At 44.3% G+C, this 16,532-nt stretch overlaps 1 protein-coding gene across 4 annotated transcripts in view; it reads left to right on the plus strand.

The window, feature by feature from the left end:
* The window catches only part of KCNIP4 (potassium voltage-gated channel interacting protein 4), a 948,564-nt gene that overhangs the window by 923,837 nt on the left and 8,195 nt on the right, over nt 1-16,532 (plus strand). For all 4 annotated transcript variants that reach the window (XM_070398743.1, XM_070398733.1, XM_070398726.1 and 1 more), the window contains exon 4: nt 598-668. In XM_070398743.1, coding sequence (XP_070254844.1) covers nt 598-668 — 71 coding nt within the window. The remainder of the gene's footprint in view (nt 1-597; nt 669-16,532) is intronic.

Consider the following 16,532-nt stretch of genomic DNA (forward strand, 5'->3'; position numbering starts at 1 on the left):
CTTGCCAAGTCACTGCTGGCTCAAATTTACTGGCTATGGGCTAGCCTGGATTTTTAGTGAGAAAGATCCGAGTTATGTGCCACTCTACTCCTTATTGACTGTGTGACTTTGGGCAAGTTTCTCAACTTCTCTGAGTCTCTCTCAGTAGCTTAACTAAATTACAAAATTGAGGAACGACACTAATAGTAGCAATTCGTCTGTGTCTCATTCGTAGTATTTTTATTCTTTTACTTCTAGAGATTACCCCTGCCAAGCACTAAGCTATTTCCAGATGGGTCTCACTTAATCTTCCCACCCACCTATGGTACTAATGACTCCTCCCGGAGCCAGTAACGTCATCCAAGACACCCAAGTGTTCGGATCATTTCTAGCCAGAAAGTTACAGAGGCGTCTGCCATCCATGGTCTCTATGTAGGTAGCTCACTCCTGTGAATCTCAAATTACAATCCTCTGCTGAAAGGAGGCGGGCAACTAGGAAGAAAGCACCAGTTAACGGAGAAAATTTTCCTGCTTGGCCTAGGACTTTGGCATGTTGTACAAGTCTTACGTAGGATATTGAAACGCTGACTTAATAATATTCCCTTTTCAACATTTCAGACTCTACAACGTATGCACATTTTCTGTTCAATGCGTTTGACACAGACCACAATGGAGCTGTGAGTTTTGAGGTAAGTCTCAGACTTTTTCTTTATTGTGACTTGACTTCACACACAGAAAGGGATTTGATCTTTTTAGTTGGAAATTTTGAGCTTGATTTTTAATTTTTTGTTTTGAGCCTTTTATTCAGTGGATTTTTTTCATCTTTTTATCAATCTACACTAATAAAAGAGAAACATGGTAATTAGTGTACGACCGCTACCCTTTTCATTGGCTAATCAGTGAGTATATGCAAATTAACTGTCAGCCAAGATGGCGGCCGGCAGCCAGGCACTGAAGCGAGCATGAGGCTTGCTTGCTGCGGACTCCAACATTCCCCGCCTCACTTGCCGGCCTCTCAGATGCAAGTCTAAGCAACTATGTACTATGCTGCAAATAAGAAGCTAAACAAAAGCCCAGAAACCAGCCTGACTGAAACCCAGCCGGACCGAAACATTGTATCAATGTTTTCAGCAGCGAGGCCTCAGAACTAAAGCCGGCCCAGAATAAAAAAATAAATAAATAAAAAGAAAACAAGGAGCAGTTGGAAGCTTCAGTCACTCGCTTCTGGAAAACAGCCCTCAGCCCCTCACCCAGACTGGCCAGGCACCCCAGTGGGGACCCCCACCCTGATCCAGGACACCCTTCAGGGCAAACCAGCCAGCCCCTACCCATGCACTAGGCCTCTATTCTATATAGTAAAAGGGTAATATGCCTCCCGGCACCGGGATCAGCGTGACAGGGGGCAGCACCCAAACCCCCTGATCGCCCTGCAACTGTGTGTGTGACAGGGAGCGGGGCCACAACCTCCCTATCCGCCCTGCTCTGTTCGTGAGAGGGGAAGGCACCCCAACCCCCTGATCAGCCCTGCTCTGTGCCTGATAGGGGGGAGCTCCCCAACCCCATGATTGGCCCTGCTCTGTGTGTGACAGGGTGTGGTGCCCCAACGCCCCCCCCGCCACGGGCCTTGATCTGTGCCTGATAGGGGGGAGCTCCCCAATCCCCTGATTGCCCTGCGGCTCTGTGTTTGACAGGGTGCAGCACACCAACCCCCTGATTGGCCCTGCTCTGTGGGTGATAGAGGGTGGCGCCCCAACCCCCTCCACGGGCCTTGCTCTGTGTGTGACAGGGTAGAGCCATAACCTCCCCATTGGCCCTGCCCTGAGTGTGACAGGGTGCAGCGCCCCAACCCCCTGATCCGCCCTGCTCTGTGTGTGACAGGGGGCGGTGCCCCAACTCCCCTATCGGCCCTACTCTGTGAGTGACAGGGGGGAGCTCCTCAACCCCCTGATCGACCCTGCTCTGTGTGTGACAGGGTACGGAGCCCCAACCCCCCAGATGGGCCCTGCTCTGTGAGTGACAGGGGGCAGCACCCCAACCCCCTGATAGGCCCTGTTCTGTGCGTGACAGGGGGTGGTGCCGCAACCTCCCCATCGACCCTACCCTGAGCGTGACTGAGGGTGACATCGCAATATCCCGATCCGCCCTGCTCTGTGCATGACGGGGCGGCGCCCCAACTCCCCAATCGGCCCTGCTCTGAGCCTGACCAGGGGCTGCACTTAGGGATTGGGCCTGCCCTCTGCCACCCGGGAGCAGGCCTAAGCCAGCAGGTCGTTATCTCCCGAGGGGTTCCAGACTGCAAGAGGGCACAGGCCGGGCTGGGGGACCTCCCTCCCCTGCCCCCCGAGTGCACAAATTTTTGTGCACCATTCCTCTAGTTGTTGATAATATTACATATTCCCCTTTGTTCTCCCATTGGCCCCTTATGATCCACTCCTCCCCCCAACCCCAGGCCTCCACCACCCTACTGTCTGTGTCCATGGGTTATGAATATATGCATACAAGTTCTTTGGTTGATCTCTTCCCACTCACCCACCCCCTTTTATTATTTTTATTATTATTATGGTAAGAATGTTCAACATGAGATCTACCCTCTTAACAAATATTTAAGTGTACAATACGTTACTGTTGACTGTAAGTACAATGTTGTACAGCAGATCTCCAGACCTTAGTGATCTTGCTTGACTGAAACTTTTTATGCCTGTAGAGATCCTGGTTGCAATTCTTTCAGATAAATATTCGGAAGTGGGATTGCTGAATCATATGGCAGTTCTATTTTTAATTATTTTGAAGAACCTTCATAGTATTTTCCATAGTGGCTACACCATTTTGCATTCCTATTAACAGTGTGCAAATTTTCCAAATCCTCCGTGTCCTCCTCAACACATCACCTTTCAGTTTTTTCATCCTGATACATGTGAGATGATATATTATTGTGGTTTTTATTTGAATTTCACAGGTGGTTAGTGATGCTGGATATTTTTAATATACCTGTTGGCCATTTGTATATATTCTTCAGAGAAATAAATGTTCAAGTCCTCAGCTTGTTTTTAAAATTGAGTTACTAGAATTTTTTTTTATATTGAGTTATAGGAGTTTCTTATATATTTTGGAGATAACCCCTTATCAGATATATGGTTTACAAATATTTTCTCCTGTTCTATAGGATCCCTTTTCACTTTGTTGTGCCCTTTGCTGTACAGAAGCCTTTTTAGTTTGATGTAATTCAATTTATTTATTTTTTGTTGTTGTTGCCTGTGTTTTGGTGTCCTATCCATAAAATCATTGCCAAGACCAATGTCATGAAGTTTTCCCCCAACTTTACTTCTTAGGATTTTATGGTTTCAGGTCTTAATCTATTTTAAATAATAATTGTGCATAGTATAAAGTCAGGATCCAATTTTATTATTTTGGGTGTGTGTATCCATTTTTTCTAACATGATTTGTTAAAGAAACTATCCTTTTCCTTTCCCCATTGTGTGTTGTTGGCAGCCTTGTCAAAGATCAGTTGACTGTATATGCAAGGGTATATTTCTGCACTTCTATTCTGTTCCATTGATCTATATGTCTGTCTTTATGCCAGTACCATACTGGTTTCATTACTATAGCTTTGTAATATATTTTAAAATCAGGAAGTGTGATGCCTCCAACTTTGTTCTCTTATTCAGGATTTACTTGGATGTTTCTGGTCTTTTGTGGCTCCATTTGAATTGTAGAATGGTGTTTTATAAAAAACACCATTGGAATTTTGATAGGCATTGCATTAATCTTCAGATAGCTTTAGATAGTATGGACATTTTACCAATATTAAATCTTTTAGTCCACTAACTCTCCATTTGTTTGTGTCTTCTTTAATTTCTTTCATCAGTGTTTTGCAGTGTTTGATATACAAATCTTTCATCTCCTTAGTTACATTTATATCTAAGTATTTTATTCTATTTTTTTGGTGCTATTGTAATTTCCTTTTGGATAGTTCATTGTTACAGAAATTCAACTACTTTTTGTGTGTTGATTTTGTTTGCAGCTTCACTGAATTTGTTTCCTAGTTCTAGCAGTTCTTCAGTAGACTCTATGATTTTCTGCATATAAGATCATGTCATCCGATTTCTTTTTCCTCACTACTGTCTCTGGCTAGGCCTTCCAGCACTATTTTGAAAAGAAGTGGCAAGCGAGGCTATCCTTGTCTTGCTCCTAATCTCAGAGGGAAAGCGTTCAGTTTGTTATCATTCAGCATGATGTTAGCTGTAGGCTTTTTATATATGATCTTTATTATGTTGAGATAATTTCCTTCTATTCCTAGTTTGGGGTGAGTTTTTATCATGGATGTGTGTTGAATTTTGTCAAAGGCTTTTTCTGCGTCTATTGGCATGATCAGGTGGTTTTTATTCTTTACTCTGTTAACGTGGTATGTTAAATCTATTAATTGTCATATGTTGAACCATCCTTCCATCCCAGGGATTAATCATACTTGGTCCTGGTATATGGTCCTTTGAATGTGCTATTGTTTGACTTGCTCATATTTGGTTGAGGATTTTGCATCTCTATTTTCAGGCATATTGGCCTGCGTCTTCTTTTCTTGTGATGTCTTTGTCTGGCTTTAGTGTCAGAGTAATGCTGGCCTCATGAATGAATTTGGAAGTATTCCTTACTCATCAATTTTTTGAAAGAGGTTGAATAATTCTTTAAATGTTTGGCAGAAATCACCAGTGCAGCCATCTGATCCTGGGCTTTTCTTTGTTGGGGGTTTTGGATTACTGATTCAATCTCCCAGTTATAGGTCTGTGCAGACTTCCTTTTTTCTTACATAATTTAGTCTTGGTACATTGTATGTCTCTAGAAATTTACCTAATTTTTCTAAGTTCTTTAGTCTGTTGGCATAGAGTTGTTTTTAGTAGTCTCTTATAATTCTTTTTATTTCTGCAGCATTAGTTGTAATGTCTCCTCTTTAATTTCTGATTTATTTATTTGAGTATTCTATCTTGTTTTTAAATATGTTTTTATTGATCTCACAGAGAGAGAAAGGGAGAAGGATAGAGAGATAGAAACATCGATGAGAGAGAAACATCCATCAGCTGCCTCCTGCAGGCCCCCAACTGGGGATGGAGCCCACAATTCCAGAATATGCCCTGACCTGGAATCAAACTGGTGACCGCTTGATTCATGGGCCGATGCTCAACCATTGAGCAACACTAGCCGGGCAAGTCTTTAATCTTTTTTTTCTCTTAGTCTAGCTAAGGGTTTGTCAATTTTGTTTATCTTTTCAAAATATAAAATAAAAATCAGTTTCATTGATTTTTTTCTATTGTCTATTTCATTTATTTCTGCTCTGATCTTTATTTTCTTTCTTCTGCTAATTTTAAGCTTAGTTTATCCTTTTGCTACCTCCTTGAAGTGTACAGTTACATTATTTATTTGAGATATGTCTTCCTTTTTCATGTTGGCATTTATTGCTATAAACTTCCCCCCTAGTACTTCTTGATAATTTTTAAGCACACACACACACTGAATAAAAAGCCCAAGAATTTATTCTTCCCATCATTATATTGTCACAAAACTATCCTTATCTTTTAAAAGAAGTGCAAATTACAACACACATTTACTTTGCTGTCTACTATTATATATCTGTTTGTACAAGAAAAGCACATTTCCCAAATTACATGACAACAATCCCAGAAGACAAACAATTTAGCTAACCTTTAGGGCATCTGCTATGGGTCTATAACTCTGGTAGGCCTTTGAAATACAAAGCTGATAAAGTCAAAATCCTGCCTTCTAAGGCTCAGAAAGTGGGGGAGACAAGAAAGAAATGAAATATAACAGAATGCTATATTCACCAGCCTGACAATTTTACAAGGAAATCCCTTTTCAAATTATGTACATTAAATTATTTGTATTTAATTTTGTTTATGAAATGTATTTAATTAATTTTTTATGAAATTAAAAAAATAGATAGTTTATTTCTGGAAATTTTCATTTAATAATTTTGGACTGTGGGCAACCATGGGTAACTGAACCCAAGGGAAGCAAAAGTTGTGGATATGGGGGGGCTGCTCTAGCAACTATTTATTCTGAGTCCAGATAGGAGCTGATACAAGCCTGAAGTACAATTGGGGTCACTGGAGATGAAAAGGAGGAGACAAGATCAAGAGACATGAAACTTAGTAGAATTATCTTTCAATACAACCTGTCATGTTTGGGCGGTGAAGTTCATTCATTCACCGCCAGCTGCCTGGAAGTGGGAGCTTTGTGAGGTCAGGGTGAAAGGAGAAAGGCACAGCCCTCTGAGATGTCACTCAGTCAGTGGCCGCAGGGGCAGAGGCACCAGGACAACCAAGTGTCTGCTCACAGGTACGAGGGTCTCATGCAGATTGAATGCTGGTGAAATGAAGAATCTGGGCCAGGAACTTCATGTCCCCTTAACCAAGACATACCAGGGACAAGAGAAGAGTAGAAGCTGGTGGTGGCTCAGTAGGAGGTGTGGACTAAGAAGACTGCAGGCATCAAGGCCAGGGCAATGGGCTTTATCTCGAATGTGGCAGCAGCAGGTATGGGGGGGAAGGGGGAGGGAGGGGGGGGGAGACACGTGAGAGTGTCATAGGTACCAGGGCCCCACTGATGATAGCTTACAATCACCCCATGATAACGTGTGCATTAGCATGTACTGCACTTAACCTATAAGATGAGTTCCAGCACAGCCTTAGTGTCGCTCTACTATGGAAGTCAGTGTTTCCAGTTCACCTAATGAAGTCGTTCAGAGCTAGTTTGCAGAGAATGAGTAAGGCACAAACTACGAGCAGTTTCATTTACTTGAAATTACTTCTGTGTCAGAAATGAAACATCAATTACCTATAGCACATTGTATCTAATTTCATATGTAAATTTAGTCTGGTTTTAATGATACGGGCCCATGCATAGCACTGCTGCTGTAATATTTATGCAAAATGCCGGTAATTATGATGAATGTTGATTGTAACTTGGAAAATTAGTTGTAATGGCTATATACTATAAGCATGCTGGTAAATGTCTTTCTTTTGAAGGCAAACGAATGGCTGAATTAATAAATGCTATATTAAAATCAAATTTAGCACTAGGCTCTTGTAGTTCTTTTTCTAAATTGATTAGCTACCTGGAAGTTCTCTAGAAAACGAGCGTGATTAGGCAATGAACATATTTTCAGTAGCAATAGCATCCTGAGAGGGGCAGCAGAGACCGTTCTGACTCCCCAGTAAAGGGAAATGGGCTTTTCTGCTTCATTTCCTCAAAGCCTGAAGGCAGAGTGAATGAAACAGGAGGGACCTGGATCCAGATATGACTGGATCGAAACCCCACTCTGCTCCCAAGTGGCCAGGAGACCCTGGGCTGAGTGTGTGAACCCTCTGGGCCTCAGCATTCAGGTCTGTAAACCATCAGCAGGCAAAGCTACTTCACAGGAGCGTGTAAGAATGAACGAGTAAGAATGTCCGTCAAGGGCTTGGCACCAAATACGTGCTCAATATTTTTAGACATTAAACACAGCACTTATTACATGGGGGATTTTTCTAACAAAGCCAGTGAATAATGATATGGGTGATCTTGTTAAACAACAATCTCGTATCAATAAATGTATTCGAGCAAAAGCCAGGGGATTGCTCTGTCTGTGGTGCTATGGAAGGTAGTTCTGCATCTGATTATGTAACAAGCATTTATTGTGTGCCAGTCACTATATTACGTGTTTAAAAATAACAAACAATAATAATAGCTACACACAATAATACTAACTGACCCTTCTTCAGCTGTCATTATGAGGCAGGCCTTGTGCTGAGGGAATTACATACACTAACTTAGTAATCTTCATAGGTGCTATTATCATCTCCTTTTTAGCAAATGAATCACAGAGAGGGTGAGCAACCTGCTCAAGGTCACACAGCTAGTAAGTAGGAGAACCAAGATTCAAACTCAGGCAGTCTGGCCCCAGAATGCACCTCTTAGTAACTGTGCCTCCTGCCTGTGAGGTGGACATGGCCCTCCAGCCTGATCTGAGATCCCGAGGGCCAGCTGAGTGTTGACATTCAGTCTTGCAGGTTCAGAAAGGTAAAGTGTGCACGTGCTCGCTGTGTTTAACGTCTCCAGCAGGGTCTGCACCATGCTGCAGATGTGTGAGCTTCGTGCAGCAAAAATGTGACAAATGATAAATGTGGCAGAGACTGCTGCTGATCACCAATGTCCATGTGCTCCACTTTGTGATCACATGACTAGGCATAATCCCAGCCTGCCCTGCAGTTAGCTAGGGCTATGATTAAGTTTTAACCCATGGGCTGGGGGTGGAAGTGACCACACCTCCTCCCAGTGTCTTTCCATCTGTGGAGAGTGTGAGGTCCCAGATTTCAGTTAGCCTCACAACCGAGTAGGAGGAGTCTGGATCTCTGACTGCATGGAATAGAGCCCCCTCCCCACTCGTGTTTCACTGTTTATGAGTGACAAATAAGCTTGTATTGTGCGAAGCCAATAAGATTTACAAGTATTGATATAGCTGTTAATGTTCTCTGATCGGCAATAAATATAGATTACAGATAGATGATAGATGATAGATGATAGATAGATAGATAGATAGATAGATAGGTAGATAAGATAGATAATAGATATAGTTTAGCCTTTAGCCTGGCTGGTGTGGCTCAGTGGTTGAACGTCGACCTGTGAACCAGGAAGTCATGGTTTGATTCCCTGGTCAGGACACATGCCAGGTGTGCAGGCTTGATATCCAGTAGGGGGCATGCAGGTGGCAGCCAGTCAATGATTCTCTCTCATCATTGATGTTTCTATCTCTCTCTCCTATTCCTTTCCTCTCTGAAATCAATAAATATTTTTTAAAGAAATAGTTTCATGTTTGTTCACTTCAGGTTTTGACACCAAATAAGTTTAGTACCAAAATTTGCCACCTCCCTCTATCTTCACAATAAAATGTGGGGGTTTTGTGGTTTTCTTAGTTTGTAAAAGAATTATAGAGGAAGGTGGTAAATTTCAGATAAAAAGTGAAGGACCCGTATTACTAGCCACAATTTATTGATGAGGAATCTCAAACTTGGGAGGTTAGTGACTTGTCCAAAGCCATTCAGTTAATAAATGGCAGAACCAGAATTGAACCCAGCTCTGCCTGAGTCCCTAAAATCCTATGGTTTTAACCAGGGCTCAGCAAATTTCTGAAACAGGCCAAATAGTAAATATTTTTAACTTTGCAAGACATATCTTCTCTATTTTATCTAATCAATTCTGCTGTTGTAGCACAAAAGCAACCACAGACAAATTCTAAGTAAATTGGCATAGCTGTGTCCCAATAAAACTTTATTTACAAAAACATATTTGACCCCTGGGCCATAGATTCACAGCCCCATTCTTTTTAAAATTTTTATTATTTTTAGTTATTTATTAAATTGATTGATGTTGACATTGCTCAACATGAACAAATAGGTTTAATGTATGGGTTTCTATGTTACAAGATCTGTATATTGCACTGCGGGCCTCCCACCCAAAGTCAAATCTTCTGTACCCTTTTTTAGGACCCCCTTACCCCCCTCACTTCTTCCCTCTGGCAACCACCACACTGCTCACAGCCCCATTCTTAACACAATAAACTCCCCACTAACAAGGGAGAGATTGAGCTATAATGTTTGCCAAATGATGTCTAAGGTAAACTTCTATAATGTAATTACTGAGCATTATCACCAACCATTACAGTTACTACTTAGGAATCCATGCCATCCACAAAAGTCAGAGCATGTGCTTTGATCAGAGGTCTGGGTTCAGTTTCTTGTTCCCCTGCTCACTGGCCACACCCCTTGGCTCAGTCACATATTTTCCCTGAGCCTCCATCTATAATATAAAGACAACAATGCCTGTTCCCTATGGTTGCCTGAGGCTGACATGAAATAATACATGGAAATTGCCTAGCAAAGGGCCCCACACACATCATGAACTGTAGTCATTATTACTGTTAAGTTTCAAAGTTCCCAGGGCGCTTTAACCCAAGAATTCCACTTCTTTCCTAAAGAAGTAAGTCAAAATAATGGGAAATAGAGAAAAATGTTTTTTACAGCATCATTTATAATGAATAAAAATTTAAATTCATTTTCATATCCAGCAGTAGGGAGTGTGGTTAAATAAATTACAATATATTTTATGACAAAGACGTTTTTCAAACTCCAGATTGCAACCATTAGTAGGTGGTAAAATAAATGTAGAGATGAATGACAAGAATATTTAAAAATTAATGGAAGAAAAATGGAAATAGAGTCATCACTATAGTTTCTGGTGTATAATTTTGTATGCATGTACCTCTGTGTGTGTAATTGTACAAGGCTGCCATTTAAATGTAATTCTTAGTGTGGTTTTGGGTTCAAAATGTTCAAATGTTCAAAAGCCACTGTGATAGTATTCTATACAGTAAAGAGCTAATATGCAAATGGTCATCACACCCTCACACACAGTAACGCCATAATGGCTCAGACACTCAACACTGGGGAGAGAGGAATGCGGACCAGCCAGGCACAAATGAGCTCACAAGAGAAGATTGGGGACCAGTCAGGCACAAATGAGCTCACGAGAGAGAAATGGGAACCAGCCAGACTGCAGCCCAGGAGAGAGACAAGCCACTGGCCCTGTGATCCCGGGCACCAGTGCCTGCGACTGCGGCCTGGGCAAAGTCGCCTGCCCACGGTCCCCTGTAGCTGCAGCAGCCCAGGTGAAGCTGGCTTGGGTCCTGGGTGCCTGCGGCCGGCCACAGGAGGGAATCTTGGGTTCCGGGTGCGGGGTGAGGCAGAGGCAGTTAGGGGCGATCAAGCCAGCAGGAGAGCAGTTAGGGGCGATCAGGCAGGCAGGCAGAGGTGGTTAGGGGTGATCAGGCAGGCAGCAGGCAAGCGGTTAGGAGTCAGCAGTCCAAGATTGCGAGAGGCAGTCAGACATCCCCCGAGGGGTCCTACATTGGAGAGGGTGCAGGCTGGTCTGAGGGACGCCGCCCACCCCCCCGTGCATGAAATTCGTGCATCAGGACTCTAATCCTATATAATAAAACCCTAACATGCAAATCGACCAAATAGTAGAATGACCAGTCGCTATGATGCACACTGACCACCAGGGGCAGATGCTCAATGCAGGAGCTGCCCCTGGTGGTCCGTGCACTCCCACAGGAGGAGCACCACTCAGCCAGAAGCAGGGCTTACTGCTGGTGAGCTCAGTGGCAGCGGCAGGAACCTCTCCCACATCTGAGGCAGCACTAAAAATCGCTTGTGGAGCAGGCCTAAGCCGTCAGGGGAGAAGGCCTAAGCCAGCAGTCAGACATCCCCTGAGGGGTCCCAGACTGCGAGAGGGTGCAGGCCGGGCTGAGGGACCCCCCACCAAGTGTATGAATGTCATGCACCAGGCCTCTAGTTTTATTAGATTAAACCATATGAAATTATGATTCTTGACAAATAGGGTAAGATAAGCAATTTCATATGGTTCAATCTAACATGTAGTTATTTAAATTATGTCAAAAGAAACTTCCAGAGAAGTGGAAATGCTTATCTATTTAAGTGAAATAAACAGAATTATATATATGCTGTATGACCATTACTATAACTATATGCTAAGATAGGTATCAAAAGGAATGGAAATGTTACATGTGATAGCTAATAGAACTATTTGTTATTGAAATTTTCTTTAATACAGTTTTCTGTATATTTTACATAAGCCAATCATTATATTTATGTGTATATACTAGAGGCCTGGTGCACGAAATTTGTGCACGGTGGGGGGGCAGTGTGTCCCTCAGCCCAGCCCGCACCCTTTCCAATCTGGGAGCCCTTTCACAATTCAGGACTGCTGGCTTCCAACCGCTCGCCTGCCTGCCTGCCTGATTGCCCCTAACCACTCTTCTGCCAGCCTGATCAATGCCTAACTGCTCCCTGCCGGCCCAATTGCCCCTACTGCCCTCCCCAGCCGACCTGGTCACCCGTAATTGCCCTCCCCTGCTGAACTGGTTGCCCCTAACTGTTCTCCCCTGCAGGCCTGGTTGCCCCAACTGCCCTCCCCTGCTGGCCCAGTAACCCCTAGCTGCCCTCCCCTGCAAGCCTGGTCACCCCTAACTGCCCTCCTCTGCTGACCCAGTCACCCCTAACTGCCCTCCCTTGCAGGCCTGATTGCCCCCAACTGCCATCCCTTTCAGGCCTAGTCCCTCCCAACTGCCCTCCCCTGCTGGCCTGGTCGCCCATAACTGCCCTCCCCTGCCAGCCATCTTGTGTCCACATGTGAGTGGCCATCTTGTGTCCACATGGGGGTGGCCAATTTTGACCACATGGGGGCGGTCATCTTGTGTGTTGGAGTGATGGTCAATTTGCATATTACCTCTTTATTTTATAGGACTAGAGGCCCAGTGCACAAATTCATGCATGGGTGGGGTCCCTCGGCCTGGCCAGCGATCCAGGGGGAGGGACCACAGGAGGTTGGCCGGTGGGGGGTGAAGGGCTGAGGCCGAGCGAGGCTGGCTATGGGAGCACACTTACCACTAAGGGGACAGCTACTGCATTAAGCATCTGCACCCTGGTGGTCAGTGCATATTGACTGGTCGACCAGTCATTCTGGTCATTCCACATTCTAGTTATTCCTGTCGTTTGGTCACTTAGGCTTTTATATATATACTAGAGGCCTGGTGCATGAAGTTTGTGCATGGGCGGGGGGAGGGTCCCCTCAGCCTAGACTGCACCCTCTCCAATCCAGGACCCCTTAGGGATGTCCGACTGCCAGTTTAGGCCTGATCTGGCCTGGTCACCCCACACAGCCTGCTGCTCGGTTGTTTGGTCACCCCTCACTAACCCCCCTGCCGGCCGGGTCGCCCCACGCAGCCTATTCGGTCGTCTGTTTGGTTGCGATGGTTGCTTAGGCTCGATGGTCGCTTAGGCTTTTATATAGATAGATAGATTTATTATCATTTGTATTTATGATTTAGTTTTAAAACTCAATTTTTAATGGTCTCCTGTGAAATCAAATCAAAGAACTCTCTTTTAATTGAATTGAATTAGGGCTACAATTATTTATCAAGACACTAAATTACCCCAATAGACAGTATTGCACATCAATCAAGATAAGTACATTATCTCTTTTACATGATAACATCAAGCTACAAATCTTGGAAAATATACTTATTATTTTTAAGACACACTGATGCCTTTTATTCATTCCAAACAAATGGAAACTTTAGGTAGTGCCCCAAATTGTATCTCTCAAAGACTTTAAAGAGTAGCTCAGTTACTATGGAAGTTCAACCCCAAACAAAGGGAGGTCACACCAGAGAAAATTAACAACCTTAAAGTTGTTTATGAAACTATGTAAACAAGCATAAAAAAAGTAATATACTAAACATATGTCTAATTCTCCCTATTAAGTCTGCCTCTACCTAGCTAAGTTAACCTTTTGAACCTTTGGCAGGTTATTTAACATTGTTTTCCATCTGTAAACAGGACTATTTCTGGCAAATGCCTCCAAATGCAGGTGGGAGAAAAGAGGACTAACGTTCTTGGCATAGTAACCAGCACTGAGGCACCACGTAAAGGTTTATAGGTCAATAGAGCTTGTACTGAATAAGACTAGGTTATCATAAAGTAAGTCTCTATGCCCTTTTCTTTCTTTTGCTTGATCATAAGAGAAGAGAAACCAGAATTCAGTACCCATCTCCTTATCATTTTTATAAATTAGGGAATAGGTGCAACATTTTTTTTCACAGATAAAAGTAGGGTAATTGTGTTAAGTACTCTTGAGAGTTATGTATGTGTGTGTGTGTGAGTGTGTGTGTGTGTGTGTGTGTGTGTGTGTTTAATCTTGCAACTCTTACTTGACAGATTTCAATCATTCAGAAAAGCATGGAACAAAAACCATGTAGGACACATTGACTTTCTCATTTTCTTTATCACAAATCAGGGATCATTCCTTTTTGAAATAACCATTATTGATATTATCCTGAAAGATGGCACGTTATAAGAGAGAGGGTTACTCAAGGTCCATGGCTATCTTTTAATGGTAGTAGTTTCCGATTACATAGTATTTAAGAAGATGTGATTTAGATGGTCACAAATAATAGAAAACTATACACTAACAAAAACAGTGTGATGGCTTATTGGCTCCCAGGGACAAAAAGTCCAAAGGTAGTGCTGGCTACAGTCTAAAGGTCACAAGAAGATGTAGGCAGCTCCTGGGCTCCCAGCTTGATTGTTTCTGTGGGGCAGAGAAGGGACAGCATCTCTGTCCCACCATTCCTAGCAGGAGCCCTGAGAACTCAGATGTGGACTGGGGTCAGCCACATGCCAAGTGAAGATCCAAGTGCCCCGACCAAATGGATAAACCACTTCCTAACTTTACCCATCGCTAGAGCCAAAATTAAAGTGCTTCTGCAGAACTGGTTGAGGAAATGAAGGACCTACTAAGAAGGCAAACAAGAAAAACCCACAAGTAACTTTAAAAGTGCTGTCTTTGCCCAGCCAATGTTGCTCAGTGATTGAGCCTCGACCCATGAACCAGGAGAGCACAGTTTGATTCCCAGTCAGGACACATGCACGGTTGGGGTTATAGGCTTAATGCCCTGTGGGGCGTGTAGGAGGCAGCCAATCAATTATTCTCTCTCATAATTGATGTTCCTATCTCCCTTCCTCTCTGAAATCAAATATATATATGCACACTAGGGGTCCAGTGCACGAATTTGTGCACCTTGAAAAGAACTGTGGGCCACAAGGCTGCGATGGGCACAGGGGCGGGTCTCGGCCCATCCTCCGCACCCACTCCTGGCCCCTCCTGATGCAGCCCCTGGTCACTTGTCTGCCAGCATCCCATCTGTCACCGCCACTCCCACGCACTGACAGCACCGGCCCTGCTCACTCCCACTGCCAGCGTGGATCGATTGGGGCCAGTGTCAGCAGCGGGTACGAATGGCGGCTGCTGCCCCGATTGCCCCTCAGGAGCAGGGGGTGTTGGAGAAGCCCTTAGGGGCGATCACAGCTGGCAGCTGCCACTTGCACCTGCTGATAGTGCCGAGCAATCGGGACTGGCGGCGGGTGCCAGCAGCAGGTGCAAGCGTTGTGCTGGACTGTGGCATGTGGGAGCAAAGAATTTTCAATAACCACCAGAAGCTCGCTCTGATGACAGTGACTGGCACTTCACCTCACTCTGGCACCCCTGCTCACCTGTTCCACCATCCCACCGTGGCTGATGCCCTGCATGTTCTGTGCTCTGCCGCCTGCTACTGATGCTTGCCATGTTCCACATGCGCCCCCTGGTGGTCAGTGCACGTCATAGCGATTGATTGTTGGGTTGGTCTGCTGTTTGGTCTATTTGCATATTAGCCTTTTATTATATAGGAGATATGTTTAAAGTGCTGTCCTTAAATCATTCCTCACCACTGGGGTCTGCTGTGGTTGGTGACAGGGTCAGTACTGATGCTGATTCTTGTAGGCCAGTGGTTCTCAAAGTGTGATCCCAGGACCAGCAATGTGTTAGAAATGTAAATTCTTTATACCTTTTGCCAAACTTCCAGTTATAAATTAAATAAGTATGGGGTTGTAATATACAGCATGACAACTATGGTTATTGTATATTTGAAAAAAAATCCATTCATAAGAAAATTAAAAATATAAAACCCTGCTAGGTAAAATAAAAATAAAAAAGTAAATTCTTGGGCTTGACCCCAGACCTAATGAATCAGAAACTCTGGATTATTAAAGAAACGTCCTCTTAGGCCGGTTCAGCTGCTGCCTTGTAAGAAGTGGGGAGGAGTGGTGAGGGGCACAGCTGGGAACCGAATGCTTGGCAGCCCCTGGCCTAGTCAGAGGGAGGCAACCTTGCATGCTAACATCCTAAGGGCCCGTCCGTGTCCAAGTGACTTCTCTTCCGTGTGCTCCTCTCGCCTTTCTGGGGTGTTGTTCTTGTCCCAGGCCTTTCCCTACTCCTTTGCAGCGACTTCCCAGGGGCTGCAATGAGCGACAGTACTCAGGACTTAAGCAGGTAGAAACTTCTAGAAGACATTTCAGGATGGCACAAAGGCCCGAGTTGCTGAGGATGGTGTAGCCTCGGGTATGTGTTTGGACCTGTTGTTTGGAGTTGTCAAAGGAGCCCTGTGTGTGGTCGCAGGCCCGCAGGCTCTGCACAGTTAGGGCCCCCCACCCACACCCGCTTGAGCCCATGTTCCAGAACCTGGGAGCCTATGGGGCAGGGCCGGCCTCTCCTCGGACCAATAGGGTTTCTCCGTCAGACTGAGGTTGGGGGGTGGGGCCAGGGAAGCTGAGGATGCTCGGCCAGGGCTCAGAGGACAGGTGGGTGGCTAAGACCTGGACACCGTAGACTTACCCAGGATTCTAGGGTTTCCTCGTGGTGGTGAATTCTGGATGAATCTGACGCTTGGTTGCTGGCAGCTCCTGGGCAGGAGAAATGCTGCCATCAGATTTGGGGTTGGAAGGCTGAATTTTCATCTGTTAAAGAGGAGGTGTTTCTTCCCATTGAAACTCACAGCTGTTCTCTTTTTTTAAATATATATTTTTATTGATTTCAAAGAGGAAGGGAGAAGG

Source organism: Myotis yumanensis, unplaced genomic scaffold (genome assembly GCF_028538775.1).
Source record: "Myotis yumanensis isolate MYYU_CA2020_CCGP unplaced genomic scaffold, mMyoYum1.0.hap1 SCAF_1, whole genome shotgun sequence".
Taxonomy (NCBI): Eukaryota; Metazoa; Chordata; class Mammalia; order Chiroptera; family Vespertilionidae; genus Myotis; species Myotis yumanensis.